Source organism: Falco rusticolus, chromosome 2 (assembly GCF_015220075.1).
Source record: "Falco rusticolus isolate bFalRus1 chromosome 2, bFalRus1.pri, whole genome shotgun sequence".
NCBI lineage: Eukaryota > Metazoa > Chordata > Aves > Falconiformes > Falconidae > Falco > Falco rusticolus.
Window position 1 is genome coordinate 2217187 of NC_051188.1, and position 25589 is coordinate 2242775.

The following is a 25589-nucleotide window of genomic DNA, read 5'->3' on the forward strand; positions in this document are numbered from 1 at the left end:
ATTCACTCTTTGCAGAATTATGAAGTAACTCTATTTCCTAGAGTGATCTGTGATCATTCTTGCACCTGTAACCGTAGGTTATGTCAGGAATAGCAAACAGCTTTTGCTTTAGATTTCTGAGTGATTTTCTGAGCTCAGTGTATGCAGCAGCAATTGCTTCTAGGCAAAACACCATCCCCATTCTGGAGGAACCCTGCAGTTCACATTTTTCACATTCTGGAGGAACAGATTCCTGCAGTGCTGGCACTTGGGTCAGCTCACTGCTCCTTGTGTTTGCTTTGTTGGATTTGCAGACACCTGTAGGAGAACTTGAAACACTTCACCTTACCATGTTGCCTTTGCATTGATGTGCATGTGGTCCTGGTCAGAGCTTGCAGTGGAGATGTGGGAGGTGATGCCTGAGACCACTGCAGTGAATGGTTAACTGTAGCCTTTGATTAAACAGACTCCTCTTCCTGGATATCCTGGTAGCCACAACATTTCTCAGATACTCTGGTCTGACTTCTGGTTAGAAGCAGCAAGCAGATACCTTCTGCATGGACAGGTGGAAGAAACTCTGGGGGAGCCATTCCCACCCCTTGTGAGCTGGGAAGAGGTCAGAGCATCCTTTTCTCCCCTCCACGTGGAACCTGAGGCAGTGAGCACTGTGGTATCATCTCACTAGTGCTTGGTGGACTGAACTGTCCTCTCTGGCTGATGCACATTGATCTGTGGGGCACCTCAGCCATGTGCCACAGGGACTGAAACACAGTGAGATCAGAGAGCTACTGTGAAGTAACATTCCCAGGTGATATCCTGGAAAACAGGAGTGCATTGGCCAAAATGGCAGTCACCCAGAACCCATCAGGACTGGCCCATTAATTTCATGTTAATCAGCTACTGCCTTCTCAGCATTAGGCATCTGGTCCAGGTTCACTTTCTAGTCACCATAGAGAGATGGACATTTCTGGGGGATAATTCATTGCACTTAATTTCACAGCTATTCTAGGATGGGATGAATTATTTTCTGGTGGTGCTTCCCTCTCTCAGCTTGTGAGATCCTGAGTCCTGTCAACTGCTCCAGCAGTTTGAAGATCCCTTCCTGGATCCGCTGCATCTTTATGCCTTAAATGAGGGGGCTGAGCATGGGAGAGACCATCAAATAGAAACCAGCCACCAGGACTTGGATGTGAGGTGCCAAGCTGGAAGAGAACATCTGCAGATACATGGAGAGTAGGCTGCCTGTGTAAAACAGCAGGATGATGAAAACATGGGACCCACAGGTCCTGAGGGTCTTAAGACAAGCCTCTTGGGATGGCAGACTCATCACAGACCTGAAGACCATAGGAGAAGGTGATGAAGACAGTCTGTTTCCACCAATACTATTGCCACGATGAGGCTGTAGAGATCACTGACAGGTGGGTTGGCACAGGCCAGCTCCACCACAGCCATGTGCTCACAGTAGGAATGAGGGATGACTCAGGTTTTGCAGTAGGGTAAGCTGATGAGGAGACACATTAAAGGTGGTATGACACCATTTTCCCTGGCCAGAGACAGCAGGATCATCCTTGAGCTCGTAGTGATGATGTGGTATCTCAGGGGGTTGCAGATGGCTATATACCGGTCAAAGGACATTGCCAGGAGCACCCCTGACTCTGCTGCCATGAGTGTGTGGATGAAGAACATCTGGATGAAGCAGGCCTCAAAACAAATCTCTCTTGAATCCAATCAGAATACACTCAGCATTTTGGGAACTACAGCAGTTGAGAAGATGAGGTTGATGACAGCTGACATGGAAATGAAATAATACATAGGCTCAATGGAGGTTTTTGTCCAGCTTTACAGTGAGAAAGACCATGCTATTTCCCAGCAAGGTCATGACGTATGTAAAGCAGAATGGGATGGAAATCCACATGTGGAGAGCTTCCAGGTCAGGGATGCCCATCAGGAGAAAAGGTGGTGTTGGATTGGTTGGTGGTTGACATGACACAAGTAGGCCAAGCCACATATTTGTCCCTGTAACAGTGACAGAAAGGTTGGGATTTTGCTGCCATCAGTTTGATCATAAAACTGTGCACACTGCAGTTCTCAAGCATCACACAATTTTGTTGTATTTACCTGGGGGAAAACTTTCAGAACCTATTATCTACAAGACAGGCTTTTAAACTGATGCTGTGGTCAGTGCTTACCAGAGGACACATCGCTGGAGAGGCCTGGCTGTCCTATTGATTGCAAGGGGCTTCCTTCCCTTCTGCTTCTTGTTCCAGCCCTGATTTACTTCTAGCTTTTGCCATATGTGTGTCTGTCTAAAGGCTGGCACCATGGTGTCCTGCCCTGCTGTAGCTTCCAGCCACTATTGCCACTATCAGGGGGTAGAATTGGAGCATAATGACCCCAGGCTCTTCAGCCCTTGCCCAACCTTCATCAGCAATGTGATGGCAGGGCTTATGGCCTTGCTGCAAGGATTTGCAAGCAATGCCTCCCTCCCCATGCCCTGCTCAGAGAGAGGACTGGGCATATGGTCCAGGTCACACCAGTTCCATCCTGTTGCTACTTTGGGTCATGCAGAAGCTGCACCTGGACAAAATGTCCATGGTTAAACTGGGCTGAGAGAAACTGCAGCCAGAAAAATGATGCTCCAAGCTGTGACCCAGCACTAAAGTGACACAAGCATCACTTGCAGCCTTTACCTGCTAGCTGCAGTCAAGGACAGTACAATTAAAATGGTACTACCCTTCCTCCACACTCATCCATTCATGAGACTGAAGGTCCAACTAATGCAGAATACTGTCCTGTCAAAAAACAGTGGTGTTATACCCATTTCTTCCTCCCTGGAGCCCAAGAACACAGGATTTGCTAAAGCATGCTTTCCTGAAAGAAATGGCACTATTGCATGTGGACTTTCAGAGACAGAGAACCTTCATGCCTTGACTTTTTGCCTGAAGTGCTAATCATCCTTAGTGTTATAACCATGTACTTTTCTTCCCATTTGACATTGCTGGTCTGCTCCTCCCAGCCACAGCATCCTCCTCTACCTTCCTATGCTTGGCCAGAGAGCTCTTCATGACAGAGTACCTTCATTGCACGAAGGTATGTACTTCCCATGACCAAGGAGTTATTCTTGATAAACTAAAGACCTAGAGCACTGCAAGTTTCTCATCTCCGCTCACCTGTTCTACTATCTGTCTTATTGAGAAGGTTTCTTTTGCACATATCCAAGATTTCAACACCTTTTTTGAAAAAAATATCACTTCCATTTCCCTCTGATGCATCCAAAATTGCACTAGCCCTTTGGGTCCCAGTGTTACCCTCTCAGTGTGCTGTCAGCTGCTTTCCAGGGCCTCTGTTCTCCAGGATACAGTGCTCCACTCTGAAAACCCACCCAACGTTCCTTACCCTGGTATTTAGCTTGTTGCAGGCAGTTCCCTTGAATGACCAAGTCTTCCAATCTCTATATTTCTCTGCATAACTTGCCTTTCTCCAGCACTATTTGAGACACAATTTGTGCTGATTTTGGGGCATCTGATGAAAGTTGTATGGAATGACTTCTAGTCTAGAGCCAGCCACTGTGGCAACCCTGCAGAAACACAAGCGTTTTGTAATGATGGTTCTGAAACCTTCATTTTGAGGTCTTTTAATCATACAGTTCCTCATCCACCTGAAAGCAGTGTGGTGGAGGCACATTTCTTTTAGATAACTCTGTGTACCCTACTTAATCACACACACATGCACAGGTTGATTAACTAAACGTGCTAACTCATCAGAAAATGAAATCAGGTTTGTTTGACAAGAGACATTTCCTGCAAAGCCATGTTGATTGCCATAATTTAATTTGATTCCAATCATTAATTCTTTATTGACCAAATCTCTTGTTAACTTCTTGGGCATTCTGCTGGGCATTGACGTCAGGCTAAGCAATCTGTAGCTAATCACATCATTGTACTTTCTTGCTAAAGTAATGGCCTGAGGAAGTGTCTGCAGTCACTGCAGCATGCCAGGACTAATAAAAGTTTGGCAGAACAGGCCGAAGACCTCTTTGGCCAAATCAGAGATGTTTTTGCCTCGTGCAAATTACCCAGACTTGCTGCTCTATTTGTTTTCTGTTCTTAGCAGAAGCTACTTTCCATCCTTCTCAGCTATCAATTAAATTACATTAAAAAATAAAGTTCTATGGTTGCCTTTCTCTCAGAAAGGCATGGGCCTCTCTTATCCATGCAGAGGAGCAGATGACTTTGTCTGCTTTTATCTGATTTCTGTACTTAACAGCTTCATTTCACTTTGTCCGTGGTGCTTTAGCTGCAGCTTTCAGTGCTCCATCCTAATCACAGCTGTCCTTGCCTGCAGGCATGCAGGGGACCAGGCTCTGCCATTAGCTAACTTGTTCAAAACACATCTTAACTTTGCAATTTCCTTGTTCCCTTGTTCCTGGATTCCCTCTGCCTTTAAGTTCCCTCAGCTTTGGGAAAATGGAACTTGAATGAAAAATCAGTACTGCAGGCTGGAGCGCATTGAGGTCACTGCCACCAGATCCTAGACACCACCAGATTTCTTCCCCTGTAGTTTAATTCTTCTTTACTCCTCTTTAACTTTTAACTTTAACTCCTTAATTAACACTAAGTTAATTACTGCTGAACCCAGAAACCTTTGATTGAAGGAATGGTCCCTGCGCTCTCCTGTGACTTTTTATGTCTGCCTTGTCACATCTTCCGGGCTGAGCTCTCCCCATCTCAACCCTTGCACCCTTTTCCTTCTCATCACAGACACCCTGGTGGCAGTGGGGGATTGCCCACTGCAGCACAGCACATGCCAAACAGACTTTCCTATGGAGATAAAACTGGATTATTCCAGGACAAGGCACAAAGGTGAGTGCTGCTTGGCTGCCAGCACTGTGCTAAGGACACACATTCACATCGAAGGCAAAGGTCCAGCTCCAGCCTGTGCTCTGACTGATGAGTGTGTAGCTGGTCTGGTGTGTGTCCCTGGGGCAGTCACTCCTCTTCCACAAATTGCACCATGGATGCAGGATACCTCCCCAAAATAATGCTTTGGTCCCCTCGTGGCTTGGGATCCTGGGCCAATGTCCTGCCTGCCTTCTTCACCTCTCCACCCCATCCCCAGCAAGCTGTGACCACACGTGACATAATCCAGCCTATTTCACCAAATTCTTCCTGTTGGCGAGAGCCCCTGGCTGCATGCCCACAGCTTTCTATTCAGATACCTGCTGTTGTATGCAAGGGATTAAGAACATTATCCATGGTTGAAAATCTAGTTTTAAAGAAAATGTGTATTTAGCTAATTCTTTATTAATTTATACAAAGAAAACCAAGCTGATTCTTTTGCAACAAACAATTTCTGATTTTGGTTAAAAGGTTTGCTTTACTTTTTTAAACTGAAGTCCTATTTTTACCTGAAAAATACTTAAAAAATCAGAATTCTGCAGCCATGGGTCTGCAGTTTCATTCAATAAGAAACTTTAAAACTTTGAAAAACTCTTTAAAAAAAAATTCCAGCTTTTCTCATAACTCACATTGTGAATGTGTACAGGCCAGCTGCTGAAGTCCTCTCCCATCCTTAAGCACCTGGAGCAGCCTGCTGTGCCCTGTCTCATGCCAGTTCTGTCATACAGCCACCCACTTTGCTCTTAGCTTGCAGACAGCTGCCACCCTCGGACGAGAAAAAAAACGTCTCCTGTGCGCAAGGGCAGAGCCACAGGGCTGTGCATAAATCACCCCAAGCAATACCAATGGGAGTCTTCTGGATGAAGATCCCCAAAAGCATGAGTCTTCTCCAGTCATCTTCTGTAATAACCTCAGTGAAGGGGCTGGATGGTAACATCCTTAGTCCCAAGTCAATTCTCTCTCATCTAATTTCTTTTACAAATGGCAAGTTCTAGGAGATGACCAAGCCAGACAGGAATAGGCTGCACAAGTTGTCTCCAGAAGAATGAAAGACCTTTTTTGTGTTGCAGCTTGGAGCAATGCAAACGCAGTTTCATTTCTGGCTCTGCTGAACCAGTAGCTGGAAGTCTCTCCTGGTTCTCAGTACAAAGGGCCATACCGTGGCATGAGCTGTCCTTGCCCCCAACAGACACCCTCCCCAAGTCCTAGGCAGCATAAGGCTGAAACGTGCAAACCCAGTATAGCAAAAAGTGCATATTCAGGATAGCAGAAACATTCTGTCAACTGTTTTTTTTTAAGAGGTCAGGGAATAGTGCAGCAGAAAGTTGTATAAACACCACAAAGACAGGAAAATTTATTTTTGATGTGGAGAACGACACATTCAAATCAGTTTTGAAACCATGCATTTCACTGAGTTTAATTTTCAAATTAATGTAGAAGCGAGGACTTAACATGACAGCTCTGGGGACCCCAACACTAGAAGGACATGGGGCTGTTGGAAAGAGTCCAGAGGAGGGTCATGAAGATGATCAGAGGCCTGGATGGAGCACCTCTCCTGTGAAGAGAGGCTGAGAGAGTTGGGGCTGTTCAGCCTGGGGAAGTGAAGGCTCCAGGGAGACTTTAGAGCAGCTCCCAGTGCCTAAAAGGGCTGACAAGAAAGCTGGCGAAGGACTTTTTACAAGGGCATGTAGTGATAGTATCATTTAATCATTCAGGTTGGAAAAGACCTTTAAGATCATCAAGTCCAACCATTAACCCAGCACTTCCAAGTCCATCACTAAACCATGTCCCTAAGCACCACATCTATGTGTTTTTCAAACACCTCCAGGGATGGTGACTCAGACACCTCCCTGGGCAGCTCTTCCAATGTTTGACTGCCTTTTCAGAGAAGAAATTTTCCTAATATCCAATCTAAATCTCGCCCGCCCCCCCCCCCCCCCCCGCCCCGAACAACTTGAGGCTGTTCCCTCCTGTCCTGCCGCTGGTTCCTTGGGAGCAGAGACCGACCCCCCTCGCTGCAGCCTCCTGCCAGGCAGCTGTAGGGAGCCAGAAGGGCCCCCCTGAGCCCCCTTTTCCCCAGGCTGAGCCCCCCCAGCTCCCCCCACCCCCCAGAGCTGTGCCGCAGCCCCTTCCCCAGCCCCTGCCCGGCTCTGGACACGCTCCAGCCCCTCCGGGTCTGCCTGGGGGTGAGGGGCCCAACGCTGAGCCCAGGGCTCGAGGGGCGGCCGCACCAGGGCCCAGCACAGGGGGACGGGCACTGCCTGGCCCTGCTGGCCACGCTGCTGCTGACACCGGCCAGGGCGCTGCTGGCCGCCGTGGCCACCTGGGCACACGGGGGGCTCATGCCCAGCCGGCTGCCGACCAGCCCCCCAGGCCCTTCCCCGCCGGGCAGTTCCCAGCCCCCTGCCCCCAGCCCGCAGCGCTGTGGGGGGCTGGTGTGACCCACGGGCAGGGCCCGGCACTCAGCCCTGTTGGGCCTCATACAACTGGCCTCGGCCCCTCGGCCCGGCCTGCCCAGACCCCCTGCAGAGCCCCCTGCCCCCCAGCAGGTCACACTGCCCCCAGCTCGTGTCCTCTGCAAACCCACTGCGGGTGCGCTCCAGCCCCTTGGCCAGATATTTGATATTAAACAGAACCGGCCCCAGCAGGAAGCCCTGGGGAGCAGCCGGTGTGACCAACCGCCAGCGGGATGTGACTCCATTCCCCACCACACTTTGGGCTCGGCTGTTCAGCCGCTTTTTACACAGAGCAGAGCACACCCATCCCAGCCATAAGCAGCCAGTTTCTCCAGGAGAATGCTGTGGGAGACAATGTAAAAAGATTTACTTAGGTCCAGGTAATCACTATCCACAGCCTTTCCCTCATCCACTAGGTGGGTCATCTTGTCGTAGGACATCAGGTTTGTTAAGCAGGACCTGCCTTTCATAAGCCCCTGCTGACTGAGCCTGATCCCCCGGGTGTCCTGCACGTGCTGTGTGATGGTGCTCAGGACGATCTGCTCCACAACCTTCCCTGGCACTGAGGTCAGGCTGACAGGCCTCTAGCTCCCCAGATACTCCTTCCTGCCCTTCCTGTAGATGGGTGTCACACTGGCTAACCTCCAGTCTTCTGGGACCTCCCCAGTTAGACAGGACTGTTGATAACTAATGGAGAGTGGCTTGGCAAGGTCCTCCACCAGCTCCCTCAGTACCCTCAGGTGGATCCCATCTGGCCCCACAGACTTGTGCATGTCTAAGTGGAGCAGCAGGTCACTGACCATTTCCTCCTGTACTGTGGGGTCTTCATTCTGCTCCTCGTCCCTGTCTTCCAGCTCAGGGGGCTGAGTACCCACAGCGAAGCTGGTCTTGCTACTGAAGACTGAGGCAAAGAAAGCATTAAGTACTGCAGCCTTTTCCTCATTCTTTGTGGCAACGTCCCCTGTTGCATCCAATAAAGGATGAAGATTATCCTTGGCCCTCTTTTTGTTACTAATGTATTTGTGAAAACTTTTTTTCTTATCCTTTACAGCAGTGGCAAGCCTGAGTTCTAGCTGGGCTTTCACCTTTCTAATCTTCCCCCTGCATAAACTTATGACATCCTCCTAGTCCTCCAGAGTTGCCTGTCCCTTCTTCCAAAGGTGGGAAAATCCTTTTTTCCCTGAGTTCCAGCCAAAACTCTCTGTTCAGCTAGGCCAGTCTCCTTCCCCACTGCTTTGTCTTTTGGCACACAGGGACCACCTGATCCTGCACTTTTGAGACCTCCTTCTTGAAGAAGGTCCAGCCTTCCTGGACCCCTTTGCACTCCAGGACTGTGTCCCAAGAAAATCTGACAACCAGACTCCGCAACAGGGAAAAATCTGCCCTCTGGAAGTCCAAAGCAGTAGTTCTGCTGACCCCCCTCCTTACTTTTCTGAGAATCAAGAACTTTATCATCTTCTGATCACTGTGCCCAAGATGGCCTCCAGTGATCGCATCACCCAAAGGTCCTTCTCTGTTCATAAACAGCAAGTCCAGGGGGGCTTGCCCCTGGTTGACTCACTGACCAGCTGTGTCAGGAACTTATCTTCCACAACCTCCAGGAACCTCTTAGGCTGCTACCTTTCCACTGTGCTGTATATCCAGCAGGCATTCCAGCAGTAAGCTGAAGACCAACACAAGAAAAAGGGCTAGTGATTGTGAGACTTCTCCCACTTGATCTTGTAGAACATTTCGTCTGCCTCTTCATCCTGGTTAGGTGGTCTATAGCATACTCCCACCATGATATCTACCTTCTTGGCCATTTGCCTGATCCATACACAAAAAAATTTGACCATCTTGTTACCGTCATTAAGATCTAGGAAGTTGAAAGACACCCTAAAATATAGAGGATGAAGGGTAAATGTCAAATAGGAAGGCTTCTCCAGCACCTCTCTCCCTGAAAACCACACTGATCGCCTGTGCTTCATACATGACCTCCCCCCTGAGAGACTGCAGGGTCAGGGGATACCTCCACAAGGTCCAAAGGTTTACAAAGCATTCACTAAAGTTCACGGGTGCTTCAGGATGCACAGGTGGAAGGGGACATTCAAATAGAGCCCTAAGAGTCCAGGCTGCTACCTTGTGCCCCAGAAGGGGTGCAGCGCCACTGGATCCAGAGCCAAAGCGACTTTTACACCAACAGGCTTAAGCCAGAAGGACATATGCACCCTTGCGTGTGTACCAGGAAAGCAGCTAGGCATGCCCAGAGGGGTGTTTGCCCACCCGCAGAGAAAATCTTCCCCCTTTGTGGACCAGAGTTCTGTTTGGCACTGCTCGATGCTGAGACAGACATAACCCATGCAGTGAGAGAGGGCAGTGTGTTTGCTGACAAGCCGTTGCTATTCCTGGCTATCCCCAGGCAGCCCTTTTTCCTCTGTGATGACGACAGTCTCTGAAGTCCCAGCAGTGAGGGACTGGGGCGACTGGGGCCCTTCAGACCTATAACTACCTCCATGCAGGTCCTTTTGGCACGTTGAGGAGTTGCTTGGCTGTGTGAGAGAGAAGCAGTATTTGAAGGTGATGTAGGTAGAGCCAGGGTGGCATCCAAATCGTCCAGGTGAGCTGGGTGGGGGTTCTTGTCATTCAGTCTGGTGGTGTGCCACTATTTTTATGCGCAGTGCCAGTATTTTTATGCGTAGTGCCAAGCTCTGAGCCAGGGTCAACTTTTAGCCACATGGAGGTGGAAGATGAAACAATCTACCGGGAGAAGCTGCTGTGCAGCTATGCCAGTACACCTAGGTGGACTTCGCCTCCTGTTGAGTTAAGGAGCTCCTTTTTTACTTCCAGCTATCCCACATTAAGTGAGTGTTGTGGTGGAGACCTGCCAGGCAGACACCTGCACCCTCAGTTTGCTTCCTTGCATAGGTCAAGTACAGCAGTGCTAATTATTTGCCTGCAAGCTGTTCCTTGGTTAAAGCAGCTTCAGGCAAGCTGTAGGCACACAGGTGTAACATCCACCGACCCAGTCACCTGTGAAGACCTGCAGTTGCCTGGCCATGGCCCTAGGCCTGGCCTTCTTGCTTGCGCAAGCCTCAAGAGGATGCCAGACGCCACAAGGAAGGTAAAGCTTTGTTCTTCTCCCTTCTGGAAAGGGCAAAAGTCAGGAGCCCCGGTGAGATACAGGCTTGGCGCTAGGAGAATGCTCGGGAACAGGCGATGTGGGGAAAGTACGGAGCTTTTGCAATGGGAGATGAGGTCGTGCATGTATCTACCAGAGGTTCCTTTTGATCTTCTACTGGGGAGGGGGTATGGGCTGGGTGATTACTCTAGCTCTCTTCAAACCCCACGTTCCAGCTAACTTTCTTTTGTGCAGGCTGTACGCTGGTCAGGAGTGCTGACTGGCACAGCCAGGGCAGCATGTGGTGGCCAGAGCAGACGGCTGTATGTTTTTTGCCGGCTCAGACTGCCTGGCTGGTAGACTGACAACGTCTCAAAGGTTAAGCGTTTCAAATCCGGTACCTTTAATGGTTATTGCTTAGCAGCAGAGAGGCAGAGCTCACCCGCGCGGGTGAGGAAAGAGTTACAATCTCAGCTTCAAGTCCCAGGATCTACTCAGTCCTTTCAAAGGCAGGGGAGCTTTGCCAGTATGCTAGCAACTGGAGATTTCCACTCCTTTTGCACTTTGTTCAATACCAAGCATCTTGTTCTCTGAGGGCATTTTAAGCTGTCCCACCGTTCAGGAAAGAAATACAGTCAGCAACTCATCTAACGGGGTACAGCAAGCTAGGTCAAGGTGCCCAGCGTCCCCCATTTCTAGAAAACCTTCTGGATTTTGACTACTGCAGTGAGCAAACTGGTCACTTTACAAGTGACTGAACTACTGAATTGCACAACAGAAAACCCTGTCAGCTTTTCAAGCCACAGCAAAAGCACAAAGGAAAAGCTCAGAAGTGTGTCAACTGGCCTGAAAGCGCCGCTGCCCCTGAGCAGCAACAAGTCTGCAAGTGCTGCTCCCATCCCTGCTGTTGCGTGTACAACTGCAAAGCAGCCAAATCGGCAGCAGTATCTTCCTAACACGGCACTCGTATGCAGGCTGCACCTGCAGCCGTTCTTGGGAGCTGGTGGTAGGAGAGGTCCATGCAAGGCTGGCTTGGAGCGGAGGAGATAAAGGAGAAGCTGCTCCAGGTGTGATGCTCTGTACCCGGCTGGCACCTGGCACTGGACACCTGGCACCGTCTCTCAGTGTGTGTGTGTATGAGAGTGTGTGTGTGTCTGCACGTGTGTGTGTTGGGGGTCTGGAGGCACCTCTGGCTGCTAGCTTACTGGCACCGTGGCTGCAGGGCACGTCAAGAGGAGGACGCACAGAATGTAGAGGAGGTCAGGTGTAACGTGGGTGAAACTGAAGCGCAGCAGGGACAGCTCCTTTGCATGAGCCCAATTACAATTAACTTTGTCTTGGCAGCATTTCCCAATATTGCCGTTGCACTGTTTGTACTCACATTGCAAACAGCAATGGCTAGAAACAGAGCAAAAGGCCTCTTGGTTTGTGTCATGTGGAGGGCTCAAAGCGCTTTGGAGGAGAGAGGAAACTCTTCAGGGGTCAAGGAAGTCAAATGAAAGCCAAGGAGATGCAGTCTGGTCCTTGGGTATGTTGGGGAAAAGAGGGGGCACAAGTGAGTGAGGAACTTGCATCTAACTCCCTTGCTGCCAGCAGGCTGATTTAACCCTTCTGTGCCTCCGTTTTCCCTACAGGACGGGGACAATTCACAGCACTCCTTGCCTTTGGCAGGGGCTTGTGGATAAGGAGGTACACACACCCTGGGAGAGTTAGCGCCGGAAGGGAGCGGCACTACAGCCTCAGGACAGTTTTTGCCATGACACTGGTTTTCCTTCCTGATGCAGGAGACAGGGACCCCATACGCAGGATGCCTGTTGAGAGAGGGACTCCAGCAAGGTGGTTTGTATTTGGGCTCCAGCAGGAACAGCCCCCAGAGCTGACAACTAATAAAAGAAAAAAATTAACTATCCCAGCTGAAACCAGGAGAAATGTTTTACGTTGGGATGAAGTCTAAAGACCATCTAGTTCCAACCCCATCCATGGGCAGGGCCCCCTCCCCCCAGCCCAGGCTGCTCCCAGCCCTGTCCAACCAGGACAGGGACAATTCACAGCACTCCTTGCCTTTGGCAGGGGCTTGCAGCAAATGTGTTACACACACCGTAGGATGGTTGCTCTGGAAGGGACAAGCACTACAGCAGCTCTTTGTCATGACACCGAATGGCCTTTTCAACCCAACAGAGCATTCTGGATCTTTCCCCTGCTCCCATCTTAGATTTTTGAACTGATGGCAACTAAATGTTGCTTTGAGCTTGTGACTCCCAAACTATGGAGGGGACGGGTGGAGACAACAGCCAGCGGCCAGCCCGGGGTGGGAGGAGAGGTAAGGGAACTCCCCAAGGTCCAGGCTAAGACCATGTGAGTTTGCGTCTTCCCAGTGATGGCACTGAGTGTACCTGCATAAGAGGCACGAGGATATGAATCCTATCGTACAATGGTTTCATAGAATACCTCGAGTTGGAAGGGGCCCATAAGGGTCATGGAGTCCAGGTCTGTGTGCCTGAGAAGACAGTCGGGGCTATTCTGGCTGTGGCTGGGGTCCACAGCAGTGCTTGTTCCAGCTCATTGCTCTCCCTGCCCATGCCAGCTGTTGCTGTGTCTTCCCTTCCAGCTCTGCAGCAGTGCCTCATGTCCTCCTCCAATCACTCCAGTCCCTCGTCCTTCATCCTGACAGGCATCCCTGGGCTGGAGGATGCTCAGTTCTGGATTGCCTTCCCATTCTGCACCATGTACCTCACGGCAGTGCTGGGGAACATCACGCTCCTCCTGGTGATCAGGATGGACCCAAGCCTGCACACACCCATGTTTTACTTCCTCTCCATGCTGGCTGCCCTTGACCTTGTGCTCACCACTTCCACCATGCCCAAGCTCCTGAGCATCTTCTGGTTCCACTCCCATGAGATCAGCTTTGAGGGCTGTGTGGCCCAGATGTTCTTCATCCACACCTTCTCCATAACGGAGTCAGGGGTGCTGCTCACCATGGCCTTTGACCGATACCTGGCCATCTGCAAGCCCCTGCACTACTCTGCCATCCTGACTGGTCCCACCATTACCAAGCTGGGGCTGGCTGCTGTAGTGCGTGGCGTCACCACCATCTTGCCCGTAACCTGCATGGTGACCAGCCTGTCCTACTGTGGCCCCCACGTCATCCACCACTCCTACTGTGAGCACATGTCAGTGGTGAAGTTGGCCTGTGGGGACACGCGGCGCAACAGCATCTATGGGATCACGGTAGCCACCGTTGTGGTGGGCTCAGACTCCAGCTTCATCGCTGTCTCCTACATGCTGATTCTGAGGGAAGTCATAGGCCTCTCCTCTAGAGAGGCTCGTCTGAAGTCCTTTGGCACCTGTGGCTCCCACATCGGCGTCATCCTGCTCTTCTACACACCCGCCCTTTTCTCCTTCTACACTCAGCGCTGGGGCCAGAGCATCCCCCCGCAGCTCCACATCCTGATGGCTGACCTCTACCTGCTGGTGCCTCCCATGCTCAACCCGCTCATCTACGGCATGAGGACCAAGCAGATCCGGGACCGTGTGTTCAGCCTGCGCTGGCAGAAATAGATCCAGCCCAGGTCCTGACCCCAGCCCGTCACTAATGCCAGGTGGCAAGGGCTACGGTTTGGAACAGGGAACAACGGCAGCATCTTTGGGGAGCAAAGAAAAAACTTAAAAAGCTGTCTGCTGGAGAAGCAGGACCATGCTGTCATCATCTTGCCCAAACCCTGAAAGCTGGAGGCAGCATGGAGAGTTTGACTGGTGAGACATTATAACTTTAGAAAGTGAATTCTACATTCCTGTTCAGAATGGGAAGGTAAACCGTGTCTAACTCTATCTGTGTCCTTGGTCCTCCTCAGATCTGCACCACCTCCTGCCTCCCCTCTTCATCTCAGCTCTCGATAAAAGCCTGTTACCGCTTTGGAAATGAAAGTCTGTTCATGGACTCATGCTCCCCACGTACCTTTTCCAGCCAGTCTGTAACTCGCCACCTCTCCACTTCCTAGTTTTTAGCAGCTGCCTGATCTTGGTGCCTGGCTATGAGGGGGGGGTGGGGGGTTGCATATGCACACTTAGACACACGCACCCCTCCAGATGCTGGCCCAAGCAGATTTTGACTCTTGTCTTGAAAGCTTACTGAAGCATTTGCAGCAATCCCCAAAAGCCAGCTCACCTGAGAACAGGGTCTACAAGTCACACTGAAACCCCGCAGTGTCGCGTTGGGTTTTGTTCCCTTCTTATTAGAAACACCAAACCGGCATCAGCCGTGATGTGCATTCTACAAAACGTTTCCCAATATTTTGAGGAGTGTCCCTACCTCTCTGTGTTGCGTGTCTTCCCTAAGCGTATAGGCCCCTGCAATGGCATCCTGAGGTGAGGAGCAGAGTGTGGGTTAGAGTAGGGGGGCAGAGAACAGGCACTAAACTCCTCTTGTTCTCCTCAGAAAATCTGTGCGTCACTTTATCCATGGTGAAGCCTCATCTCCTAACAGCACAAAGTGACTGACCATCCCAGCTCTCCTTGTGCCTTCACCCCACAGAAATCCGGGCACAGAGGCCTGGTCCCTGAGCAAAGTCTGAGGTCCTACATGTATCCTGCACGGAGCCGGAGAGGAAAGGGGAGCGTTACAAAGACCTGTGTTGAACCCCAAAGACAAGCTGGTGGCTACAAGCTCAATTCTTTCAGTGCCTCCTGACACTGCTGCCTCTGGGTGCCTTCTGGTCTGCTTACAGTCGTATCCCCCCACCGTCACCCTCCTCGGCAGCTGTACAATCTACATGATGCCCAACACCTAAAGTGCAGCGCTGATCCTCCCGCCTGACTCAGACACCAGATTCTTCCAACCTGAGCCTTGTAGTCTTTGTCCAGGTTGGGGCTGGGAAGTGCCAGTGCTAGGTGTGCTGCTTGGAGTCTCCCAGGCGGTGGATTTATTGTCCACTTACAGGGTGGCCTCCGTGGCCAGTGCCTGGTGCTGCCAGGTCGGATGCACTGCTCCCAGTATCAGCCTACCTCCCCTGCCCTGGGGCACCCAGCCAGGTTTGGTAGAGCTCTTCTCATCCCCTCCAGGGAAGCACACCATGGCTCCCAATAGACCTCTCGCCCTGCAGTGCCAGCTCTCTTTGGTCAGGGGGTTTCCAAGGCAATTCCTGTCTTTGCAGCTGCAGGAGACCCTAGGCAAATTTAGTCTGCAGTAGGCCAGAACTGATCTGCTGCATGAGCAGGCAACATACGTGTTGCAAGCTGGAGTGGCCATCACTGCTCCTGCAGGGGCTGGGTGAGGTGGGTGCATCTGCTCATTTATTTGGACAAATCTGCAGCAGCAAACCAGGCAGGTCACCCATCACTTTCTGGACAAGTAGTACAAGAGGATCTGCTGCTGCAGACTTCTCTTTATAAACTTTAAGAATATAGCTATTACATATATATAAAAATAGATCAATAGATAGGTAAATAGAGTCTGGAAAAGGCCCCATGAGCCTCTCCATTCCCATACTTCTTGACCACATTCTCTAAAAAAAAAAAATTGCATCCTGGCTTTTGGAGAAAATCTTGGGCAACCTCGCCTTCTTGCAACAGAAAAATCTCAGACCACCTTGCACATTGTCATCTCAGGGACTTTGCAACTGCATAAATTTCAGGGTAAACTTTATCCACAGGCAAAAAGCTTTTCTTCTCCTCCATTCTGTTTGCTTAGTCTCCGATGCGGGACTCTGTGTGGAGGAAGTGGGGAAGGAGCGTGCGTGTTTGGTTTGTGAAGGTGTTTCTGCAGTCACTCCCTGGGCCAGGGTCAGAAGTCGTGTAGAGAAGTGCACAAAACCTGACCTGATGTGGCACCCTTGCCAGTACAAGGTGGCTGTACCAGGGCCATTCCTAAGAGATTTCTTGTCTAACCTGGTTTTCTGCAAAATCAGAGCATCAGTCCCCTTGGGCACTGCAGTTCTATTCCTCATCAGGGCATTGCTAGCTTTATCATCAGAAAAAAATTTCGTTAAGCCTAAACTCGTCCTGGCATTTAAAGCCCTGACTTGTCCTTTCAGAGGACATGCAGGACAGATCCTTGCTTTCGGGGCCACTGTAGCCTTGCATACGTTTCCAGGCTTTTCTCAAGACCATTCCCCAGGCGAGCCAGTCCCCTCAGCTCTCCATCTTAACTTCATCCTTATTTCTGAACTCCCTCTACTTTGCCATGATTTTCCCTGAAGTGCCCACCACTGGACACCTCCACCTGCAGACCTCCAGCTCTGCCCTTTGCCCCTGCCCTTCACCTTCATCCTACCCACTGGTGTCCACCCAACAAGCAGTTCTGAGGGTATGATTTGCTGAGAAACTTCACTTTAATTTGCTAATGTGTTTTATAAATGACCAGAAAGGAAGCAATCACATTTGCCTGGGAAGATCTGCCCTTGATAACGTGATGCTTTCTGGACAAGGTCACACTCTGTCTGCAAGGTCCTGCCGGGAAACAGCAATTAATTTGGCTGAAAGGTGCACCCCTGGGAAACAGAAACCCCAGTGCCTCTCCATGCCAAGTGGGAGAGGTGAAAGTGATGTGGGCCCCTGGACCTCAAAAGCTTGGGACTACTGAAACCATATGTAAAGTGGAGCTCTTTGGAGACTGGTCTTGGGCAAAGCATTGTGCATCATCCAAGACCCCTTTGTGAGACCTCGTCTGCATGACTCTAACCAGGCAGGGGGGCGAAAGAGCAGAGACTCTTTTGCTTAGCAAAGATCAGGCTGGGTTGTGTGTCTTCATAGACATGTTGGGGTGCAAATGCCAGGGAGGGAAAAGCATAATCAGATTTAACTTCAGTAGTGATAGCAAGTGGAGGGGAACACACTGAGGGAGGAAAGTAGAGGTAATCTCCCAGCTGTTGGAGCAGGGTGGGGTGTTGGAGCTATCTGCCAGCAGATGCATGGAAGCAAAGTACCCTTAGGTGGTGACTACCAGTTTCCCTGGGTAAGGCCAGCTGTCACATGCAAAGCAACAGGTGCTTGGCTCTGTGATGCAGAAGGTCCTCTTCAGCTCCATCTTTGTAGATACAGAGCAAGACAAATGGGAGATGAAGATGGCAAATCAAATACTCGGTCCTGATGGAGGGGTTAAAAATCCTCCTGCAGGTCTGCAATAAAACTTCCATCATCTGAGGTGTACTTATTTTCACATCTCCTGGTGGCACATGGAGGAAAGACAAAGGCTGACTCTTCTCTGCTTGTTTTCATATAGGAGCTACAGGATATCAAATGAGGATGCTCAGCCCATGGCCACATGTGAGACCTCCAAGTTGGCCAATGGCAGAGGGTCTCCCTCCTTGCCAACTCACATGGCGTACTGCCTACAGGGTGTTGGGGACAATCGATATGGGATGCCAGGTAGAGGCATTTGGGGACTGTGTGGCACTTGCTATGGCATGTTTAGGGGAGGAACCAAAGGCTGGCAAGGGGAGGGACGAGTGTAGAGTGGGTGCAATCAAGTGTGGGAAAGCCAAGGGATAAGGGGATGAAAGCGTCCAGTGCCACGTAAACAGGCGGTTGGTCAACACGCTGTCTGTCTGTGCTTGGTGCCTGATCAGCACAGTCTGCCCTCTTTGCTCGTTAAACTCATTTTTAACAACGTACTTGGGTGAGAGGCCCTCTAATCTGTGTGCATGTGTGAGTACCAAGGGCTGAGCACCAGCTCCTGGTGTGGTGAGCATGGACCGTAGTGGCCCATGAGTATTGGGTGCCAGCGCTTGGAGAGACTGAGTTGTATACGTGTGGGGTGGGTATGTATGTCAGTGTGCAAGCACCAGCAAACATTAAGAAGATCCAACCAGTGATTAGGCTGAGATTTGAAAGCCAGGTATAAGTGAGGCTGTAAGCCTTGGCTGCATACTGTAGAGGCCAGAATGTGCGAGTTTCTACTGATGAAACCAGGACAGTCCAAGCTAATGCTAGTGCAGAGAGCATGGAGTGAGCCACTGGTGATGCCACAGTGTTCAGTCAGCTAAGACAGCGGTTCACACATGTGTGTGGATATGCATGAGGCAACTGGGGAGACCAGGGATGCAGGGCCAGCTACTGGATAGACTGAATGTCTAAGCACAGCTACTAGAGGGATCCATATTATATACATCTATATATAATTTCCTCTAAAAACGTTCACCCTAATCAGCCAGAGAGGAGAACAGGATCAGGCCATTGAGGATGTTTGCAATTTTGTGAGTGTTTTCAGTCTCTGTTGACCTGCATGACTAGTCTCTACCTACCAACTCCCTGGAGCAGGGTCAGTGTTTGTACTCTGTTGTCCAGATCAGCAGCCAGGAATCTCCTGGGTGCAAGACCAATAAATACAGTGACATTTATGATGTGACAGGCCCCAAAGTGTGTGAGAGGCATGGAGGGACCTCTCTTGGGAGTACAGTCTTGCTTCGGGTGTACTGAGACTTCCTGATCTACTATTAAGACATATCAAGCACATGACCTGACTCCTGAAGACACTCCCTGTGCTCAATGGGACACAGTGCCAGTGTACGTGTCTGGAAAGGAGAAATTGCAAGGCATTGTTGCTATCCAACATGCAGAGATCCCTGCAAGATGGAGGCTCAGGGACATTTCTGGCTGGCTGTGTTTGTTCAGGTGTGGAGAAGACATGGGTCCCTGGAAGGAGGAGAGGCCAAGAAAAAAATGTGCCTAAGACCATGGCAGAAGAGGTAACATTGAGTCCACATGGAGCTGAGTGATGGATGGTATAAACATCTTGTACTGAGCAGAAACTTGCTCAGCTGTAACTCTTACAGGCTACTTTGAGGTAGAAGTTCTGACAGACTGAAGCGTCCCAAGTGTCAGAATTGATGCACCCATCTGACATCAGGTCTGTGCCTTCTAGAACATGCATGGGGCCAGGCAGTCTCAGACACCCTCCCAGGCTCTCCAGGAAGCTGGTTGGTTGGAGTCAAGTTTATGGGACAAGAAAGTTTACATAGGGACCACTCAAGGAAATGTAGATGCATTGGAGGATGCATCTCCATCTCACACCCTGAGTGCACACACACATTCTTCTGGGGACATGCTGTTTGCAGAGTCAAACACAGAACACAGAGGCTGAGAAGAAAGTGCTCTTAGTGCAGGGAATGAAGAACAAAATCCTTGCTTTAGGAAAACCACCCCTTTCTGACCAAATCTCTGGGAATGACATTACCCACATGTCACAAATGACCATGTCTTCATTTCCTCCCCCATCTCACACATCCCTCATTGCTGAGCCCCTGAGTTGAACAAATTCTGTGCTGTTCTGTCCAACTGAGATTTATTTTATTGGGGGGGGGGGGGGGGGGGAGTGGGGGGGGAGTGGGGTGAGACCAAGCAGAAAGCATTGAGAGTGGAGACAGAAAAGACAGGACATGGCAGAAGAGTATCTCAGTGGGACAGAGCAGGGATGGAAGCCCTCCAAGGCAATTCTGCCTCTCCCCTCGGTGCCATGCTTGGCCCTGACACAGCCTTGTCACTGCCATAAAACAAATGTATCCCTGCTTACCATGTATCAGTCAGAATAACTTTATATGGCTCACAGGAAAGTGAAGGACGAGCTCCACTGCAGAATGGTGTTCCTCTTGTACTGAGCTTCTGCTTACATCTGCACTTCCCCAAAAATCTTTTTTTTTTTTTTTAAATAAACTGAAAATTAGGGAAGATTAGGGATTTATTCCCTAATGAGCTGGCATCCTGGCAATGATCCTTAAAGGAAGGCCTTACACCTACTGGAGGTTTACCATAATGTATGGTTTCCTTATGCATGATCTGTAGGCATCATTCCTTGCCCATGTACTGCATGATGCAGCCAAGGCTCAGCACCTTCTGTGAGATCCTACCTCCCTGCAACAATTCTTGCACAAACTCTTCAGGGACTCAACAGACATAAAAGTTTGCTGTAGTGGTTCTGAGCGGAGAGAAGAGTGGAAACCCAGAGTCTCCAAACTACCTTGCTCTCTCTGGCAAAACCAAAGTGATTTTGCTTCTCTTCAGATGGACTTCAGAGTTTACATTTTGTACATTGGTCTCATGGGCACCCAGCAGGCTCTGGAGACCACCACAACCCTGAGACCCCAATGGTATGACACTGCAAGAGAGAGCTAAAGAAAGAAGCTGAAACAGTCTTGAAAATTTCTATCTGCTCAAAAGACAGACAACCTAATCTGTGTTCTCCATCTGCTGTCCCTTGGGGGATTTCCAGAGGATGGATTAATACTCCCATGTTGCTGCACTTAAAGATATGCAGAGACGTGCTACTGCAGCCTTCCAGGTGACAGTCCCACAGGCGCAACAGATACCTGTGCTTATTCTTCTTAGCAGAGATCAGAAAGATCAGAAGCCTTTACTTAAGCTGCAAAGCTCTTTTGTGTTATATTTTTCCATCTCCCAGGCTAAGAAGTCCCACTGATAAGGGTTCTTCAATACTTCTGCAATACTGATAATAATATTGCACCAGGCACTGGGTGCAGAAGAGACCTTCTGGAAGAAAATACCTTCTTGCCTTGGATGTAGGCATGTGGGGACATGGCTCTGGATTCAGACATACGTAAGTGCCTGGAGGTAGGTGTCCACATATGCTTGTGTACATGATTTCTTGGAGTGTGAGCACTGCGTACAGCCAGTGGAGATCCAGCCCCTATGGTTCCTTGAGAGCAACTCAGCTCACCCTAGGGCAGACACCTACATTTAAGGAGTCAGTTACTTTGTAGGCTCCATGCTCGAGCCCTTCTCTGACTACAACAGGTTCTTAGACCCTCAGAGTGTCATTCCACTGCCACTTACTTGGATGTCTACAGCCACTTGAGATGCCTCCAGGTACCCAAGGCATCCATGTGGGAGAGGTGGACCATTACCAAGGGTTTGCAAGGACCTGTAACCTGTTGGATGCAAAAGGAGTAGAGGGCAAATGGGATACATGATGGATCTCAGATGGCTCTAGGCACCTGTGTTTAGGCAGCTGAGCCATGTCCTGAATCTTTGCAGAGGGACCCTCATGTAGACAGACCCTGAGATCTGGTGTATTAGACTAGGGCTTGCACCATCCCTAGGTGCACAGCTCTGTTTTGCAGCAGGGGCTGGTCTGAAAGGCTGATCCGTGTCCCTGGCAGTATGTGGGTCTGCTTGAGAGTGTGCGTTGGTAAAAGCAGCCACAGGTTAACCTCACTGCTCAAATCTGGATTCACACCTGACTCCTGCAGCTCCTGGTTACCAGGATGCAGAGGGTCAATGCAGTGCAATTATGTGCAGTAATTAAAAAGAAATTTTGATCCTGTTTCAACCTCTAAAATGTCTTGATTCATAGACATTTAGGCCAGAAGGTAAGCCAGCAGCTCCTATAGCAACCCCAAAGCTGGGGTTAAGTTATAGTTCAAATGGAGACTTCAAAGCCTACAGAAGTCTGCTCTCTATTTTAAAACTTCAGATGCTGTGTTTCTTTAGTTGTCTCTGAATATCTTTATTTCTATTCTGAACTTATCCAGCTTCTGCTTCTCAGTAGTGCCACATTGGTTGTGACTAATGTTAAATTTTACCCTAAATGATGATCCTGTGGCAGGGCTGTGCACAGGTGAATTTTACTCCACGTTGTCACTATCATGGATATTGTTAGCCATGAGCCACCCCACAGCTTGCTGCTTGCTAAAAAGCTGCTGATGGATGATCCAGGCAATTTATTTTAACAGGCAGGGATCTGGTGTGATCCTCATCTTCCTGGTCTTTGCCACTGTGTGTGAGGAAGCAGCAGGAGCAGTAGCAAAGTTCTGGCATGAATGTGTAGATCCTGCCCACCATACTCAGACCCTTCTTGTCTCTCCAGGATTGTTCTCTGGAGTTTCTGTATTACCTTCAAGCTTCTTCCACCAGAATAAAACCTCAGAAGTTAACATTTTCCTCTGACTACCATCTAGTTTTGTGGGCTTCTTTCATGGGTGAATGACAGAATGAAGACAGAGCAGCAAAAGGCTTAATGATGCTTAATGATGATGCTTAATGTTGCAGAGCACTTTCTGAGACCACTTCTCGCCCTGCAAATTTGGAGAAATTTGCTATGCTGAGCCCATTGTGGGGAAGCCAGGGCTGCTCAGGCAAAAGCTCTGTCTGAGGGAAGCTGGATGCAGGCATTTTTTCTCTCCTCTTGCAGCTTATTTCAAGATGTCATCTGAGCAGTGGTGAGTGACCAACAAAGAAATCAGCTTTTCACAAGCAACAGACTGTAAAAGTCCCTTGGTTGTCCCTGGTGGCACAACTTGGAACATGAACTTCTTCATCTCATAGGAACTTTCAAGCCGTAACTGCCCGATTTATTCAGCATTTCTGATCCATTCCCCCTGGCTGGCCATGTTATGCTGGATCACTCCTATCTCACACATCATAATAACAATGTGGATTCCGGATCTGGCTTTTGCGCTGATGAAGAGTGCCCAGCTCATCCCCCTTGGTTCTGGACATCTCAGGGTTTAAAACAGGGCTCCTATTTTTAAGCACAAAAGCAAGATTCTTCTGCATGGCTTCTGATCCCTTCAACCACCCCAACAGCAGCTCCTCTTCTTTCATCCTCGTGGGTGTTCCCAGCTTGGAAGCTTTCTCCACCTGTCTGGGCATCCTTTTCTGCTCAGCCTATATCATCACCTTGGTAGGAAATGGTGTAGTTTTGCTCGTCATTGGGTTGGACAGCTCCCTGCGTGACCCCATCCACTGCTTCCTGGGCATGTTGGCAGTCGTTGATGTGATGATGGTAACATCCATTGTCCCTAAGATGCTGAGTGTATTCTGGCAGAACTCTACTGAGATTGGTTACATGGCCTGTTTTGTTCAGATGTTCCTTGTTCACTTCACAACATCAGAGGAGTCGGGAGTGCTGCTGGCCATGGCTGTTGACCGTTATGTTGCAATTTGTCACCCCCTCAGGTACCAAGCCATCTTGAATCACCAAACAATTGCCCAAATAGGCCTGGCCATTGTAGTGAGAGCTCTCCTTTTCATGGTCCCCTTAACAGGGTTAGTGACAAATCTCCCCTATTGCCGTTCCCATGTGGTTCCCCATTTGTACTGTGAGCACATGGCCATGGCAAAGCTGGCATGTGCAGACCCCAGGCCCAGCAGGCTTTACAGTGTGGTTGGGTCCTCTCTTATAGTAGGGATGGACATGGCTTTCATTGCTGTGTCCTATGGGATGATCTTTAAAACTGCCCTGCAGAAGAAATCCTGCTGGAAGGCCTTCCGCACCTGTGGGTGTCATATCTCTGTGATGCTGCTGTATTACATCCCTGGGATAGTCTCCATATATGCACAGCAGTTTGGCAGCAGCATATCTGTGCATGTACAGGTTCTGCTGGCTGATTTTTACCTGACCCTCCCCACCATGCTGAACCCCATCATTTACAGCATGAGGACCAAGCAGATCCGGCAGGCAGTGCTCAAAATGCTTTTTTTCAGGAAGGTTCATGCCTGACACAGTAGTTAGTAGTTTTCCAATTGTGTTCATCTATGCAAAGACAGCACCAATTTCATTCCCATTGAATGCACACGGTGAATAGAAGCAATGAGAGAAAGAGGAAGGACTCATTGACTTTAATGACCACATGACACCCTACTCTGATGAGAGTTATTTGGGACTGGGAGCATGAGCAAAGGTCAGGTCCTATTTCGCTTCCTGCTTTCCAGATGATTCAGAGAAGTAAGCAACAACCTTTGAGTTTTGGGATGTTCCCGATGCCATGAACATACCTGTGATAATTTAAAGCAGCATTTCAGGGCTCCAGGTATATTTGTGTCAATATACAGATTCTTTTCCAAATGGGGAAATTTCTTCTGTGTTGTCTTCTTTAGTCCTCAGGACTGGCAACAGGACACTGTCACACACTGCAGGTGCTATAGCCACAGAGGCTCTCCTCTCTGGGCTTCTCTTGTACAAAAGGTTGACCCTCACTGAGAATGGACAAGCTTTTCTGGGTTTCTGGGTGATGATGGAAACTGAGCATATTCAAAGATAAGCTCTTCAAAGCATTCTGTCCATTCAACAGTTCACACAAGCTGGGTGGGGAAACCGAAGCAGGGAGATGCACAATGGTGTTTCTCACTGGATCTAAGTGTCCACAGCTTGTGGTGGTGGAAATAAACACTGAGGCTCCTTGGGGATACTTCCCAATCCTGTGTCTTCTTGTAATGAGCAAAAGTACCTGAATAGATAAATCTAGCATGTCTTGGAGGCCTGAAGGACAGCATGGAATAGGTCTGAGTGTCCTGAGCCAAGCGAGCTCTTGCTGATATTAGACGAGCTGCATCCCGGACTTTTTTGAACCCTGACTGAGCCAGCCAGCTATGTTCAGCCAGGATTGACAGGCTCTGTCTGGGGGCTGCAGCACCCAACCATTCTGAGACTTCCCTGTTTGTGAGAGCCCTCTTCTTCTGGAAGCTGTGACCTACCTGGGAATGACCCAGACAATCCAGGTCTCTCAGCAATGTCAGGTTTTATCTGGAAACTGCACACACAGGAGCCGTTTTGAGGCTTTACAGCTTATCATCAGGAAACACAAAGTCTACCATCAAAATGAGATAAGGATATTTCTGCAGGCATTATTGTGAACTGGTACTGGAGGCTCCCAAGCAGAGGGGCAATTTCAGTGAACATGAGAGTACATGTCATACATGCATAGAATGACAGAAACATTTGAGTTGAAAGACACAGTTGAAAACATCTCATTCCGCCCTACGTGCCAGGGACAGGGAAACCTCCCACCAGGACGTGTTGCTCACAACCCCGTCCAGCCTGGCTTTGACCACTAGCAGGGATGGGGCACCAAGCACAGACAGACAGCATATTGACCAACCGCCTGTTTACGTGGCACTGGACGCTTTCATCCCCTTATCCCTTGGCTTTCCCACACTTGATTGCACCCAGTCCACACTCATCCCTCCCATTGCCAGCCTTTGGTTCCTCCCCTAAACATGCCATAGCAAGTGCCACACAGTCCCCAAATGCCTCTACCTGGCATCCCATATCGATTGTCCCCAACACCCTGTAGGCAGTACGCCATGTGAGTTGGCAAGGAGGGAGACCCTCTGCCATTGGCCACCTTGGAGGTCTCACATGTGGCCATGGGCTGAGCATCCTCCTGGGACAGCCTGGGGAGCAGCCAGGCTGGGGGCTCTGTTGGCTTG

General features: G+C 49.7%; 2 protein-coding genes and 1 pseudogene across 2 annotated transcripts; 2 read left to right on the top strand and 1 right to left on the bottom strand.

Annotated features, from left to right (window-relative positions):
* Window positions 1-979: 979 nt before the first annotated feature.
* LOC119142903 lies at window positions 980-1987 on the bottom strand (annotated as a pseudogene).
* Window positions 1988-13003: 11016 nt separating this feature from the next.
* On the top strand, window positions 13004-13988 carry LOC119143238 (olfactory receptor 52K2-like). Its single transcript, XM_037377291.1, has one exon. It carries the CDS (start codon window positions 13008-13010, stop codon window positions 13986-13988), a length of 981 nt encoding a protein of 326 aa, XP_037233188.1. The 5' UTR covers window positions 13004-13007.
* An 8944-nt stretch (window positions 13989-22932) lies between these two features.
* On the top strand, window positions 22933-23880 carry LOC119143186 (olfactory receptor 52I2-like). The gene has a single exon (XM_037377179.1). It carries the CDS (start codon window positions 22933-22935, stop codon window positions 23878-23880), a length of 948 nt encoding a protein of 315 aa, XP_037233076.1.
* Window positions 23881-25589: the final 1709 nt, after the last annotated feature.

Coding starts and splice junctions, on each gene's coding strand:
- LOC119143186 (XM_037377179.1), top strand. CDS start 22,933: ATGGCTTCTGATCCCTTCAACCACCCCAACAGCAGCTCCTCTTCTTTC.
- LOC119143238 (XM_037377291.1), top strand. CDS start 13,008: ATGCCAGCTGTTGCTGTGTCTTCCCTTCCAGCTCTGCAGCAGTGCCTC.